General features: G+C 38.4%; 1 protein-coding gene across 1 annotated transcript; it reads left to right on the top strand.

Moving 5' to 3' along the window:
• The first annotated feature begins 2,253 nt into the window (after positions 1 to 2,253).
• LOC121889985 (Fc receptor-like protein 5) lies at positions 2,254 to 10,026 on the top strand. The gene is made up of 5 exons (XM_042402232.1): positions 2,254 to 2,284; positions 5,872 to 6,138; positions 7,955 to 8,215; positions 8,792 to 8,914; positions 10,016 to 10,026. Exons 1-5 carry the CDS (start codon positions 2,254 to 2,256, stop codon positions 10,024 to 10,026), a joined length of 693 nt encoding a protein of 230 aa, XP_042258166.1.
• Positions 10,027 to 15,165: the final 5,139 nt, after the last annotated feature.

Genomic DNA, 15,165 nt, shown 5'->3' on the forward strand with positions numbered 1-15,165 from the left:
GTAGGTATGACTGAAACTTTAAGTGTTTCAGCATTTAAACAAACACACACTGGCTATATTAGAATAATAAAGTGAGGTGTTGATACCAATGATCACTAAAACACTGGTATTAGTGTTTTGATTCTTATGACACCTACTTTTATCCACTCTGTAATGTGGTTATTGAGTTGTTTAGAAGAACAGTTCCCAAACTGGGATCTGCAGACCACCAGGGGACCTTGAGAGGGTTGCAGTGGTTCCCAGCAAAAACATAAACAGATTAATTTCACTAATATTACATTAACTCCCAGGGAATGTATCTTCTTAGAGGGGATTTTTTTTCAGACAAAATCCTCTCAAACATGGGTCTGTGGTCTATTGTGCATCTATTTTGGAGGTCCTTGACATGAAAAAGTTTGACATTGCCTGGTTTCTCAAAATCCCAACAGTACTGGATTTTTCTAGCGTCCATTTATGTCAGAGGGCAGGGCAGAGAGTTATATTATTAATTATTTTATATTAATATTTAAAATCTAACTGTTCAAGTGATCTCTTTCTTTATGGGATAATGCTGCTGTGATAACATCTCAACAAAATAAAACCTCTGTGAAATTTTCTGGGTGCTGAGGAGGAGAGTATTGCTATTTGGCTCCACAATAACAAACTGTCTCTTCATCAAGGGAGAATTGAGGCCATTCCTTTTGGATGTCGAGTCAAACTAAGACAACATCCAGCACTTTCAGTTAAGGTAGGGCTGATAGCAATAGCAGCTACTGTAAATTATTTAGGCTGTATTCTAGCTTTATTCTTATCAGGTTCCAGTGAAGGCCATGACACTAAAAGCACTCAGCAAAATTGATTGAAAAAATTGATTCAGTGTCACTTTGATTATGCTGCCATCTTCTGGTACAGCACTTCTCAACAACATATTAAAAACAAGCTGCAAACAAGCTTATTAGATTTATACTCAAACTTCCTCCCTGAACACACTTAGAACCGGCACGTTTCCAAAACCTCAAGTATTATACTGTAGAAATTAGAATGATTCAAACCAAGTTCGGTCTCACTGACATGACAATTAAGAAACAGCTCCTGGATACTTCACTAACTACTTTAGCCTTATCAGAGATAATCACAACTATGCAACAAGATGTAGCTTAACAAACATCATTCCTTTTAGATTCAAGAGTTCAGCAGGCAAAAACTCAAAAAACTGTATAAACTGTTTATACACTCCTGTTGTTCCCTGAGTTTTAAACTCTTGGTAAATAAATTGTTGATGAAAAGCCAATCATAAGTTGCTTTGCTTGTTGTATGATTATTCTGTTTTTGTTTTTGTTTTTGTTTTTGTTTTTGTTTGTCTGTTTGTTGTTTTTTTTATTGTGTACTGGTAATGCATGTGTTTTGACCTGTCTTGCCTGACTTAAATATCTATCTATCTATCTATCTATCTATCTATCTATCTATCTATCTATCTATCTATCTATCTATCTATCTATCTATCTAAGGCTTTAATGTGAATAATAGAAGTGTCGCTATGTTAATTGTCCATCCATTGTTTTTATATGTAATAAATGTTGCAGTGGAGCTGTAGCCATTTTCTTGGTGCTGCTTTATTTTTGGAAAATGTACAGGTTATGGAGTTGGTGTTGTGGTGGTACTGTGGTGTAGGTCAGTCCTATATATATTCGAAGACTGATGTGATGTACCTTTGAGAATGGATGTAATTTCAATATGTGGCTGCCTCGTGTACTATTTCCCTGAAATGTGACTCAAATAACCTTTGTGACCAGCACGGGGCCGCTGAGTTTGACGTTTTGAGGTTTTTTGTTTGGATGTTTGAATTTTTGTTTTGTTTTTGTTTTAATTTTGTTGTTTTTCTTTTGTGTGAAGAGGATGAGCTGTAATACAGGCCAGACCAGGTGATGCAGATGAGAAGCTTTTGGTGGAGAGCAGGACTTTATATGGAAAGATTCAGGAAAAGATCAATATTAGCTAAATGTAAAACACATACCACATAGACTTGATGGTATAAAATAAAATGGTTTTAATTAAACAAATACTGACATGGTTTTACAGCCTGGGGTGATATTTTGAAAGCATTTTGAACATTTAACTAACTCAATGTTCATGTTGTTGCTGTTGCACATCTTCCGCTCGTTTCTGTTTTGTTCAGCCTGTCTAGTCTGGTTGTCATGTTTCCTATGAGTTCAGGATGTGGGTAGACTGTTGGCTGAAACTGAACAAGAAGAACAAAGACAGCATCGACGCAGGATGGACGTCACCTCTCTCTGCCTTATACTTTGTGAGAAATTTTACTTTTTTCAAATATTTAAATTCCTGCTCTCTCTCTTTATACTGTTTTAATACAGTTGATATAGTTGCTGTTTTCACAAGGAGAAATCCACTAACCACAAGTTGGGCTGTGGTTGGTAAAAGCTCTATCCATTCTTTGAATGATAAATATCTGCCTTAAAATCTTAAATGATTTTATGTAAATTAGTCAAGACTTGACCCTTACTTTACAGACAGTTACCTCTAGTTTTAAGTCATGTTCTATGCCTAACAGATAATTGGCTGCCAAGCGAGATTAATCTACTTTAGTTGGGTCCCTTGTTTTTCTTTATTCATTTAATTACAAAACATAACATCAGACAAACTGTTTAAATATGGACAGTTTAATGATTTAAAATGCCCATAGGAAACAGTTTTGTGAAAGGCTGTCTGTCAATGCTACCGTCAACTTGCGTCAGCAATGATAAGTTCCAACATTTGAATGGTTTTAATTGTGGTTTAGACAGCATGTCTCCATCTTGAAAAAAAGAATAGCTCTTTTACACCTCCTGATCAAAACTAATGACAGCACTTTCAAGCATGTGATGGCTCAACTTCACAAAATCAAGGAGCATGTACAACATCTCTTCAACACTGAACTAAGACATCACATCAGCATCAATCTTGAATGACTTTAATATCCTCCTCAAGTGCAATGATTATGGTTTCTTCTTTCGTATGTCACTCATTCAAAAGCGCTCATGAATCGACCTGTGAGTGGCAAACAGAAGTAGCTTGTTACTTCTTTTTTGTTGCTAAAATACTGAAATGCATAAAACACAGCATTATGATTTGTTTTAAACAAAAGACTCAAAGTTTAAGAATTGGGACTGAACTTGAAGCTTCAAAGCTATGGCCTGACACTTACACTACTAGTCAAAAGTTTTAGAACAACCCCATTTTTCCAGTTTTTATTGAAATTTAAGCAGTTCAATTCCAGTGAATAACCTTATATGGTACAAAGGTAAGTGGTAAATTAACAGGTGAAAAAAAGTTTAGATCATCAAAACCCGAAAAATAATGTTAATTTCAGTGTTATAAGTAGGGTTAACAAAAACAGAAAAAAACTGCTTTTCTGCAGCAATGGACGTAAATTAAGTCTTGAAAGTTGATGAAAAAATTCCTACAGATATCCCGACTTTTGTTGATTACTTACAAATCCTTTGTCTGTATAAAAGCTTAGAGGAGGAAGTGTGATGGTCTGGGGCTCTTTTGCTGGATCCAGAATGACTGGCACCCTAGACCAAAAGGGCTACCACAGCATTTTGCAGAGCAATGCAATACCCTCTGGTCTATGCCTAGTTGCTCAGAGGTTCATCCTACAGCAAGATAATGATCCAAAACATACCTCCACACTGTCAGAATTACTTTAGAAGAAAAGAACAAGATGGTAGGTTTCAAATGATGGAATGGCCAGCTCTGTCTCCAGAGCTGAACCCCATTGAGCTGGTTTGGGATGAACTGGACTGAAGGGTGAAAGCAAAACAACCTGCAAGAAATGGTGCTGGAGGTAGGGGGGCCAAGGGGCCCCCACTTTACCCTCCCCCCACATTCTTTTTAAGTCGCGAATCACTGTGCCCCTATACTGCAACACTTATGGTAAAATGTGCACATCTCATTTGTGTTCATGTCAACAGCAACAGTGAACACGACAGCTGTGAGCGCGGTGCAAGGAGAGAGACTGAGATAGCGATGTAACCGACCTGCGCGCTGGTATTTGACATGTTTTTTTTTCCTCCTGAAAACAAATCATTTTTAAAATATTTGTGAAACAAATATTCGTAAAAAACCCCCACTATTTCTGCTTTGCCGAATAACGTATTTGTATTCGGGCACACCCCTACCCTCTGCACTACATGACGCAGTCTGGAGCACCAGGACACCACTGTCAACATCACCGATAATATCAATGGATTCACTGAGTCTGTGTTAGTCTGGAAACATGGACAATTATAAAGCAGCAGCCTACAATGTAAGAGGAGCAGTAAAGGAGGCAAAAGGGGACTGCAGGAAGAAAGTGGAACTACAATTCCAGGAGGGCAATCCTAGAAGCATGTGACAAGGTCTAAGAACTATGACACATTACAAGCCCACCCCCCTCCTTGTCAAGTGTTAATGCATCTCTAGCAAGTGAGCTAAACAACTTTTATGCTTGCTTTGAGGCCATTGGCAGAGAACAAGCAAAAACATCTGAATCAGTGGTCAAGTAATGGGTGGGTGTACCTTTCACACCTATCACCCTTTCTGAACATGACATTAGGAGGACTTTCAAGTGTGTGAACAAAATATGTGCTGACCAACTAGTGCTGGTGTTCACAACGATATTCAACCTGTCCCTGTCTCAGTCTGTCATACCCATGTGCTTCAAGAAGTCAACCATCATTCCTGTGCCCAAGAAAACAAGTTCAGCCTGCCTGAAAGACTACCACTCAATGGCACTCACCTCTGTAGTGATGAAGTGCTTTGAATGGCTGGTCAAGGATTACATCTGCTCCTCGCTACCCAGCACACTGGATCCACTTCAGTTTACCTACCATCCCAACCAATCAACGGCAGATGCCATAGCACACATCCTCCACACCACCCTATCTCACTTTGACAAGAAAGATTATGTAAGATTACTGTTCATTGACTGCAGCATTTAACACCATATTTCCCTCCAGACTCGTCACAAAACTCAAGGACCTGGGATTAAACACCTCACTGTGCATGTGGATCCTTGACACTCTGATGTGCAAACCCCAGGTGGTGAGGGTGGGCGGACACACCTCGTCTACCCTCATCCTTAAGACCGGAGCACCCCGAAGCTGTGTTCTGAGCCCACTGCTGTGCTCCCTGTACACACACCACTGTGTAGCCACTTTCGACTGACAGCAAGTTTGCAGACAACACAGCTGTGGTGGGCCTGATCACTGATAACAATGAAAAGGCATACCTGAAGGAAATAGAGGACCTGACCTGCTGGTGTCAGGACAGTAACCTACCCCTGAATGTCAGCAAGACTAAGGAACTGATAATGGACTTTGGTGATAGGGAACATTACTGCCTGGTACGGAAACAGCACAGAACAGGACTGCAAGGACCTGCAAAGAGTGGTTTGTTCAGCTGAACATTCAATAGGCAGTGCTCTACCCTACCTAAAGAGATATTTACATCAAGCACTGCAAGAATAAGGTTAGGAGAATCATTAAGGATCCCAACCATCTGGATAATGGCCTTTTGTCCCTCCTGCAGTCGGGAAGAAGGTACCGGATACACCAGACCAGCACGGAGAGGCTCAGGAAGAGTTTCTATCCTTAGGCCACTAGGATCCTAAATGAGGTTACTGCCTAAGCACGCCCCAAGACATACACATATATACTTATTACTATTTCTATTCTGTTTATTTTCAGTGCACAAATTGAAGAAACTGGTAGGATTACATTTCACTGTTACTGTACCATATATGATTACATGTGAATAATAAACTTGATTGCTCGCCTGCTTGCTTGCTTGGCTGATTGATTGATTGATTGACTGACTGATTAATTGATAGCTTTCATCTCCTGTTTGAACCAGCGGCCACACTGAGCATCCATCCTGACAGATCTCAGTTCTTTCGGTATGAACACATCTCTCTGAGCTGTATGGTGCCTGGGAACTCCAGTGGCTGGACAGTGAAGGGAAACACTTACTCTGGGAAAGGTGTGCCATGCAAGGCTGGCTTGGAAGTCCAACGTGAGCCCTCCTGCACCATTAAGGATGCCTTTCCATCAGAGAGTGGAGTGTACTGGTGTGAGTCTGACCAGGGGGAGTGCAGCAACACTGTCAACATCACAGTAACTGGTATGCTAGAAAATTAGTTTGTTTTCTGTTTTTCACACTGTGTTTACGATCTACTAGTTTAACACAGGGAAATCCTTTATTTATACTTAAGGATTTTGAAGGCCAGTGGAAGATTAACACCCTTTGTAGCCAACAGCTGCTCAGGGCAAATGGTGACAGATATTCTCAAGGTCTACAAAGTCTACAAACCTAGAGCCAGTGAACGTCATTCTTCAAAATAAAGCCTAAATTGTGGTACTAATTTGGGGGACTAGAATTGAAGAAAAAAACAATATTGTAAGAAATATGAAAACCATTTTGAGAGTAAAGTCAAAACATTTAAGAGCACACAGTTGATGGGTGCAGTTGCAGGGCTTTTTGTGATTTTCTGTTATTCTTACACTGTCTATGTTAAACATAGTCAAAATTCCAAAACTTGGGGTGAACATGACATGACTGTTTGCATATGCCCATAGGGATGTGCAGAGAGCCCAGTATTTGTATTTGTATCTATATTTGTTGAGGCAGAAAAATTATTTATAATTATAATAAAAGTGGAAATAGGGGTTAAAATACAGTTTTTGCTTTTATTACACTTTAAATTTTAGGATATTAAAGTGTGAAAGTGTTTATGAACAAACTATCTTATGAAGAAGATAGTGTGAGTAGGAGACACTGGGTCTCAAACTCGAGTCTCCCAGATCATAGACGATTGCTATAACTACTGAACTAAAACCAAATGCATTACAAATGCACAGACAGGCCTCTACTTATTTATACACCCATAACACAGAGACAGCACAATGTGCGATTGTTGCTTTGCACTTTTCATTTATGCCTATTTTTTACAACCTAACTTTCTGAAAAGGAGAAGGGGAACAACAGGTTATGGAGAGTTCCTTGGGAGCACTTCGCATGTGTTAGTAGCTCAGCTTTATCTCTGGGGAACACCCCCAACTCTGGGAGTGATGTCCGAATAAGGAAATGTATGTCATGTAGCAAGTGGATATGACTCCCCTAGTTAAGACCTGCTGATAGACCTGGAAATGTGTATGATATGTTCTCTTTAAGTGTTGGAAAAAAATACTCCCCTTTTAACAGTCATTGATAAAAAAAACCTCCACTATCAAACAGTGGAGATATAACCAACATTACCAAGCATATGTTCAACATAACTACTGTCCAACATTACTCAGCAAACTCAATGTCAACTATGTCAACTAGCATTTTGTTAGCATAAATCTCCCAAGACAGTGTTCAGACAAATCTTGGTTATCAACATAAATGAAGACTACACAGTTAAGCAATTAAGATGCCCCCTAGTGCCTTTTCCCCAATCACTACATTTTGCTAAACCACTACCATTCACTGCTCTCACTAGTTTTCAACTCTCTGTTTAATTTTTCACCCTTTATTGACCCACAAAAAAGACAAACCTTACTTGCCTACAAATTCCCATACAGTTGACCTCCACAGGACACTTTCCAACCTCTGTTCTTCTCATAGGCATCCTGCCACAACACTGTAAGGTCCACAAAATACATATCTTGTTGTCTTTTGACCATTAAACAATGTAAGAAAAATTAGATTTTGTCATAACCATACTTGGAAAATAGTTGATTACTCTTATCCAAGACAGCTGTGTCTTGTTTTTGTTTTGTCAATTTCTTTCTGAGGTGTTGTATTTTGTACAGACTTTCCCTTATCTTAACTGTATTTTTTTTTTTACTGTAAAACCTATATATGAAATGGACTCTGAAATCTAAATGTTTGGCTTCAAAATATGCCAGCTACAGTATAAAAACAATGACACTGGGTTTGCTCTTTTATATTTCAGCTGGTTTTGTGATCCTGGAAAGTCCTGTGCTTCCTTTGACAGAGGGAGACAGCGTGACACTTCGCTGTTCCTACAAGACACGATTAGCAAAGAAATCCACCTCTGATTTTTCCACTAAGTTCTACAAAGATGGTGTTTTCATCGGGATTCAGCCTGCGGGACAGATGACCCTCCAAACAGTGTCCAAGTCTGACGAAGGCCTTTACAAGTGTGAACATCCCACAAAAGGAGAGTCTCCACAGAGTTTTCTGGCTGTGAGAGGTGATGATGATGTTCTTTAAATATAGTGAGTGCATGATAGGACGTCAGCTCCAGTGTTTAGTATTACAAACATTTGTCTGTTGAGAGGTCAGGAGATTAACAACTTTCACCATGTCTTTCCCCTTGCTGTACAGTTTCACAAATTTTTCAGGTTATGTGTTTCTTCACTGAGGAACTTCTGACAGTACAGGGTTGGCAGTACAGTACAGACAATCTAGCGAGGCTACCAAAAAGTACTTGCACAAGACTACAAGTGCGAGACTCTCCCTATATGAAAACCCCAGAACTTATTATTTCTGTGTGCAAATTCATTGGGTTTGTCTCTGTAGTTATTGGTCTGACACAGATTGCAAAGATTTTATTTGATGCATCTCACTCAGTATGACATGCAAGGTCTTGCAGGGTCTTGCAAGATCTGAGTAATTGCCCAATGTTTTAGTACTCTCTTTCAATCATGCTATTTTGTGAATATTCACATAGCACTACATAATGGATGGGCATTTGTTTTCTATTTTTGAAAAATCACTAAAATTTTGTGCAACATTTGAACTCTGATGTTCATTTTCTTCCTCACAGAGGTTCAGGATTCAAGCGTCTCCACCACTCCTACTCTCAGGCTGGTGTGCACCATCCTGCTCTTCATCCTCTACAATGTCATCTTCATTGTGTGTATATACAGGTACCAAAGGTGGGCTCGAGGTAAGAACATCTCTGAAAACCCTTAAAATAACCGAATATGTTAACCCTTTCAGTCCCAGACCGAAGACTGCATTTTGTCATATTTTTATTTGTCCCCCTTTAAAGTCTCTTATTAGCTTCAAATATGGCTGTGTAGCATATTTTCCCTTTCAGAATAACCAGAACTGTTTGATGTGAATAACACATCAAATATTCAAATATTCTATTCTATAATTCCATTGAAGATTTATGATGAATTATAAATATGTAGAATTGAAACCTGCCCAGAAAAAATGTATTACAAAATGCATTATTTAGAATTCTGAAGGTGTCAACTGTGAACGCTCATTTTAGGGCAGAAACACGAGTGATCTGTGAAATCTGGGAAGTTTTGTATTGAAATTGAAAACTGCCTCATAATCAATAAAAACACAGGTGAAAACTGACAAAGTGCAACAAGCATTTACTCAAAGTAAATTTCCCTCAAGTCAAACCTGCCACTGACCTTTCTGATTTTATAGAGTGAACAGTTAGAATATAAATAGTTTGCTAAAGCATCATAACCAATAAATAACACAAGCTATCATTCAGTTTTTACAGTTTCTTCATTCAGAAGAACAAGAAAAAGCCAAATTTTGATGTGCACCTTTTTCTTGTATCGTCATACTTACAAGGAAAATAATTGTGGCAGCTCATTTTGCTCATAAGGACCGGAGCTACTGATATGTTGGTTGACAGTGAGATAGGTCTGTTGGTTTGTGTGCAGAACTCACCAAAACATTAGACTGGATGCCAGTGTTCTGCTCGGGCTGATAGAGTTCATTCCTGTATTGATAATGTTTCTGTTGTTAGTCTGACTCTCTTTTTTTGCTGCCAAAGCAGACAAGAGATGTGGCATTTATAATTCACTGAGCTAATCAACAGTGTTTGGATTATTTTTCTAATAAATGACAAAGTGTAAAAGCAGAGAAACTATCAGGAATCCCTTCAGTAATGACATGAACTAATGTTAGAAGCTCTGTTTAAAACCAGAATGTAAAACCTGGAACAGCAGGTGATTCTACTAACCTATAAAACATTTAATGTCACTTTATTGTAAACTTTGTACTTATGTCCCTGTAGGCATCGTGTAGGAATGATGATGCTGATTTCCAGTGATTTTACTGGTCATTAGTCAGACTGTTAACTGACTTTGATCTGATCGTCTGAAGTTAACCTGCTGAAGAGCAACACAGGTTACCATGGTGATTGTGATACCGGGAAACCAGTGAGCGAGAGTCAGCTGACCCACTTGTCTGGTGTTGTGAGACAGGAACTGTGGTTGTGGTTGACAAGGTTAACAGCAACACAGCCGGTTGTCACAGCAACATAGGTAGGAATCAGGAAGTGAAAGGACAGCAAAGCTAAAAGTTCATTGTGCATCAACGCCCCCTACCAGAACCTCAGGGTCAGTGACAGCTTGTCAAAATGATGACAGGGTAGTGGCAAAGCAGGAACTTTGACCAAGTGATGCAGAGGCTGTTTATGTGGAATTAAAATATAGTTTAAAAAAAATGAAATTCAAATGCCTCCACTAAAGACAGACTTTCTCCTTTCTGGTTTTCTTGCAGCTCGAGCTGAAGCAAAGAAGAGAGCTTCTGATCATCTCGAACTGGAGTGATGACTTTTGTTTCCTGCCTTTTTATATCCAGACCAACTGTGTGTGTATATATATATGTACGACCTCAATAATAAATATGTAGAATTATCACCTTTCTGACAATATCAACAAAACCTGAAAATGTATAAACTTCATAAATGTAGAATTTATGGCATGAGCTGTTGTAATGGATTGCACAGGTGTACCTAATGAAGTGGCCGGTGAGTATCTATCTCAATCCATCTATCTAGAATGTCTTATTCATCCTGAAATGGTATCAGAAGCTTTACTGAACAAAATCTCAAGAAGGTTCACTTATATTTTGACTGCACTCCTTCCATACAAATTCAATACTGTAAGAAAGAAAGAAAGTAAGAAAGCCGTAAAAGGTTTGTCTCTCTCTCCCTAATGGTATCTTTATGGATTAGTTTTGTAAACTGCCCACTGGTAATTAGTAGTTTTAATTTTGTTTTAAAGGGGACCTATTATGCTATTTCCAGCTTTATATTTTTATTTTTGGACTCCACTAGAGTATTTTTGCATGATTTACAGTTCAACAAAAGTTATTCATCTTATACTGGCCCCTCATGCAGCCCCTCAGTTCAGCCTCTGTCTGAAACAGGCGGTTTAAACTCCTGTCTCTTTAAGGCGCCCCTGCTGATGAGCCCACTGTTTTGATTGGCCAGCTTTCTGTAAGCCAGCCGTATCAGTCATGTTAAGCCACCGCCAATGCAAACCCAACATTTCCTACTTAACTGCTACATATTAAAAGTTTTTAAATGACTAAGTATTGGGAGACTCTTATTGTGAAGAATTTACAGAAAGTGAAACGTGTTCCTCACCAAATTAGCAGAGCTTCATTAGTGGCACTACAAACCAGTTGACACAACAAGATATGGAGATATTTGGACCTCTTTGTTAAGCGGATCAGTCAGAAATAATGCAGGGATGAATAGTACAAGCAGAAACAACCATAGTGGTGATTATGTTTGATGAAGAGCTGCAGATGACTCCAACAGGTAAACTACTTATTTTATTTTGCTATACTGTGTAATGGAGTCATGGCTTGGCGTGACTACCCCCAAAACAATGGAAAAACACCATAGTGTTTGCGGAGCTGAGCAGTGAAAAGGTGCTGCGCATTGAGCAAATGACCATTTAAAGAAATCTGTCACAAGCTGTCATCGGCTCAGTCTGAAAGTTGAAAAAAATGTTGGAAAGCGAGTGTTCAGAGCAGTCTGAAGCCGGTGCTTTTTGCTCACAGGGATCACTTCTACATACGTTTACCTCATTATTTGACACTTTGCCCACTTTTAACATGAACATCAGACATTGCAACTTTATTTATATATTTATATATATATACTGGACTGGACACTGACTGGAAATAAGGTAAAGCATAATAGTTCCCCTTTAATTACTTTGTGTAGTTGGATGTGTACTATGGATGTCTGTTACTGTGTGCAATCTTATCATTTGCTTTTGCTTTCTCATTTTTTCTCCCTTCTCATCCTTTAAATATTTTTTCTCTTTTTAAATTGAGAAAGTATGCATTGGAGGGTGCCCTGTTCAAGCCACTTAGAGCGTTTTTTGCACCTCTCCATCACATTTTTCTGTAGTTTGTGTGTATCAATTTGTATCAATTTGTATCTTTTGCATATGCTGAAATGTTGAATTCTACTAAATAAACATGTGCTTAATCAAGTTACTATATAGATAAATTACAGCTAAAACAATTAGTCGATAAATTGATTGGCATAAAAAAGAAGCCAAACATTCTTAAGATCTAGCTCCTAAATTGCAAGGATTTGTTGTTTTTCATTATATTTTTTGTCTTAAAACTGAATTTTAGTTTTTTTAGAGTTAGTTCAACTAAAAAAAAGGAGGGAACACCTGCACACTGTCTTCACTTGCTTAATAAAGATACTTTAATATATACAATGTTTCGGTCAATGACCTTCTTCAGGTATAACTCTTATAAGATATAAGATATAAAGAGATATACCTCCAAAAATGATTTGTACTGTGAGCTCCAGTGGACTTGTTTTGTTTGTGGTCAGGCTAAGTGATCAGCTGACCTTCTTTAAAGCACCATTTCTTGACATATTTTTCTGGATACCACTGGTCCAAAGGATGCCCAAGCAAAGAAATGAACATCAGCATTATTATATTGTTCATTTCAGAGATTATCCTCTTTCAGTCAGCACTGCTGACAGATAAGACAAAACACAGACAAGTAAAATAAACATTACTTAACTAAAAATAACTTACATAAAATAACATTGCACCATGAAATAAACACAAGTGCATATTTATTTGACAGCAGCATCAGGTCTATTGATCCAGATCTCCTGATGAGTTCACAGGGTTATAGACGTATCCATTCGCTGTGATCACAGAGAACCTCTCAGTTCAGATCAGGCTGCGTCTCTGGTGACTGTAAAGAAAATATTCACAACCCAGTGAGATTACTGGCACTCATCAGTAAAGATCAGCTGAGGAAAAAGCATGATGCCGAACTGAAACTATGCACTCACCCAGTGTGCTGTCCTCATCCTTGAGCCATCAGACCTGGAGGATCAGAGGTGATGATCAGAGGAGGATGAACAGGTGTCTGTTGTTTCTGTAGCTCCAGCTGCAGCTACTTCATCCTGCCGTCGGTGACTCTGCTTTTACCAAGAAAACATATCATCACATATAAAATACATTAATACATTCACAAAATATCAATCAGTCCTGCTGCTCCACATGCTGCCTCATTGTTCTTCAGCAACTGAATGAACTTGAACTGCACTGATATCAGACAGAGAAAGACAGAACTAAAGAAATCTGGATTTACTGAACCTGCAGCCTGTTATCAGATCACAGGAGACAGACAGGATGAGGAGTAGGGTGTAAGCATGACAGAAATGAAATGAAAATAACACATTTCTGTGTAAAAGGTCTATAACTTAGTGGAATCTCAGTGTGCACCTGTATTCCAGAAATGTATTTTATTTATTTAGTATTTACCTAGTTCCATCACGCACACCCCTGTCTAGTGTTTATCTGAATCAGTTTATCTGTCTGACTACATCAGAGACAATAATGGTACAGTGGTTTACTGTCAGTCACAAAAAACAGGAGACAGCAACACGTTCATTTGTCTTCAGGTCTGCATTTTTTATGTTCAAGAAGAAAGCCCAACCCAGACATCACCACCTCCAATAGGAGGGGAAGGAAAACGGGCAGGAGGAAAAAAAGGCCCCACCCAAGGGTTTCCCAATGGAGGATCCAACGTGATTATAATTTCCAGTCATGAGCAAAGTAATGATCAATGTAGTTTGTTATCATGTGATCTGTCATTTGTTCCCTCTAAAAAAGTAGATTCCTTCACTACAATAGTGGATCTATTTCAGTTTTTCAGAGCCATAAAATTGAGGACTTTCTATATGAAGGATTCTGTCAGGAACTCTGTGTCTTATCAGACCATGAGAAAGTCACAACCTGTCTCCACTGGTAAAAAAGTGTTTAAACCTAAAAGTACACCACAGGTAAATAACCCATCAGTGGAAACCTTTTGTCGACTACAAAAAACTTTGCCTTCTAACCTTTTAGAGTCAGAGAGAAAAGCTGTAGCTGAGTTAAAGAATAATGATGCCATGCAGACAAAGGTCAGGCAATTGTGGTTCAGGATAAAACTTCATACAAAAAAGAACTTGGAAGACAATTAAGTGACAGGGATGTGTATAAACATCTACATACAGACCCCACTTTAAAGTTTGGTGATGAAATCAAGACTGTCTTGAAACAGACTTCATGAGAGATACAAATCTGTGAGGATGAATACAAATACATGGTTCAAGACAACCCAATACAACCGGTTATATAAACTCTTCCTAAAATTCATGAAGACTTGTTACATCCTCCAGGTTGGCCGATTGTATCTAGTAATGGATCTCTAAAGCCGCTCTCTCAGTATGTTGACTTTCATATCATAGACTTGGTACATGCATTGCCCTCATATCTTAAAGACACTACAGACTTTTTGAATAAAGTGAAAGATTGTAATGTGGAGTCTAATGGTCTTTTACGCACTATGGATGTCTCCAGTTTGTACCCCAGTATACCTCACAAAGATGGTCTAGAAGCTCTGAATTATTTTTTGAATCTAAGAACTAAATCACATCTCACTATGGAATTTTTGTATCTTTAACCAAGGAAGTATTGACGAAGAATTATTTTAGGTTTCAGGACCAATATTATCTCCAACATCAGGGCTCAGCCATGGGCTCACTGGTGGCTCCAAATTATGCAAATTAGTTTATGGGGAAGTTTGAGTTAGATTTGATTTATAATCATAACCCCTATTTTAAGTTCATTAAGTATTATTGTATTCTTATATTAAAAGAGTTCCATGCTTTCATGAATCCAAGGAAGGAATCGATTAATTTCACATTGTGCTTTGACCTTGAACATTTTTCTTTTTTGGATATTTTGGTGAAAAAAGTGGGAACCTCTATACAAACTGACAGACATACTTTTTTGCATTTTAGCACTTTCTACTTGCCAGCATTAAAAAGAAGTCTACTGTGTAGTCAGCTACTGAGGATCAGACACATTTGTATTTTGAGTCTTTTGAGTCACATGCTGA

This window comes from Thunnus maccoyii, chromosome 22 (assembly GCF_910596095.1).
Source record: "Thunnus maccoyii chromosome 22, fThuMac1.1, whole genome shotgun sequence".
Lineage (NCBI taxonomy): Eukaryota > Metazoa > Chordata > Actinopteri > Scombriformes > Scombridae > Thunnus > Thunnus maccoyii.

What these genes read in the sequence shown, in the direction of transcription:
- LOC121889985 (XM_042402232.1), top strand. Translation starts at nt 2,254, where the DNA reads ATGGACGTCACCTCTCTCTGCCTTATACTTT. An exon ending in CTCTCTCTGCCTTATACTTT is followed by an intron (nt 2,285 to 5,871) that starts GTGAGAAATTTT and finishes TGTTTGAACCAG; the next exon opens with CGGCCACACTGAGCATCCAT. An exon ending in TGTCAACATCACAGTAACTG is followed by an intron (nt 6,139 to 7,954) that starts GTATGCTAGAAA and finishes TTTATATTTCAG; the next exon opens with CTGGTTTTGTGATCCTGGAA.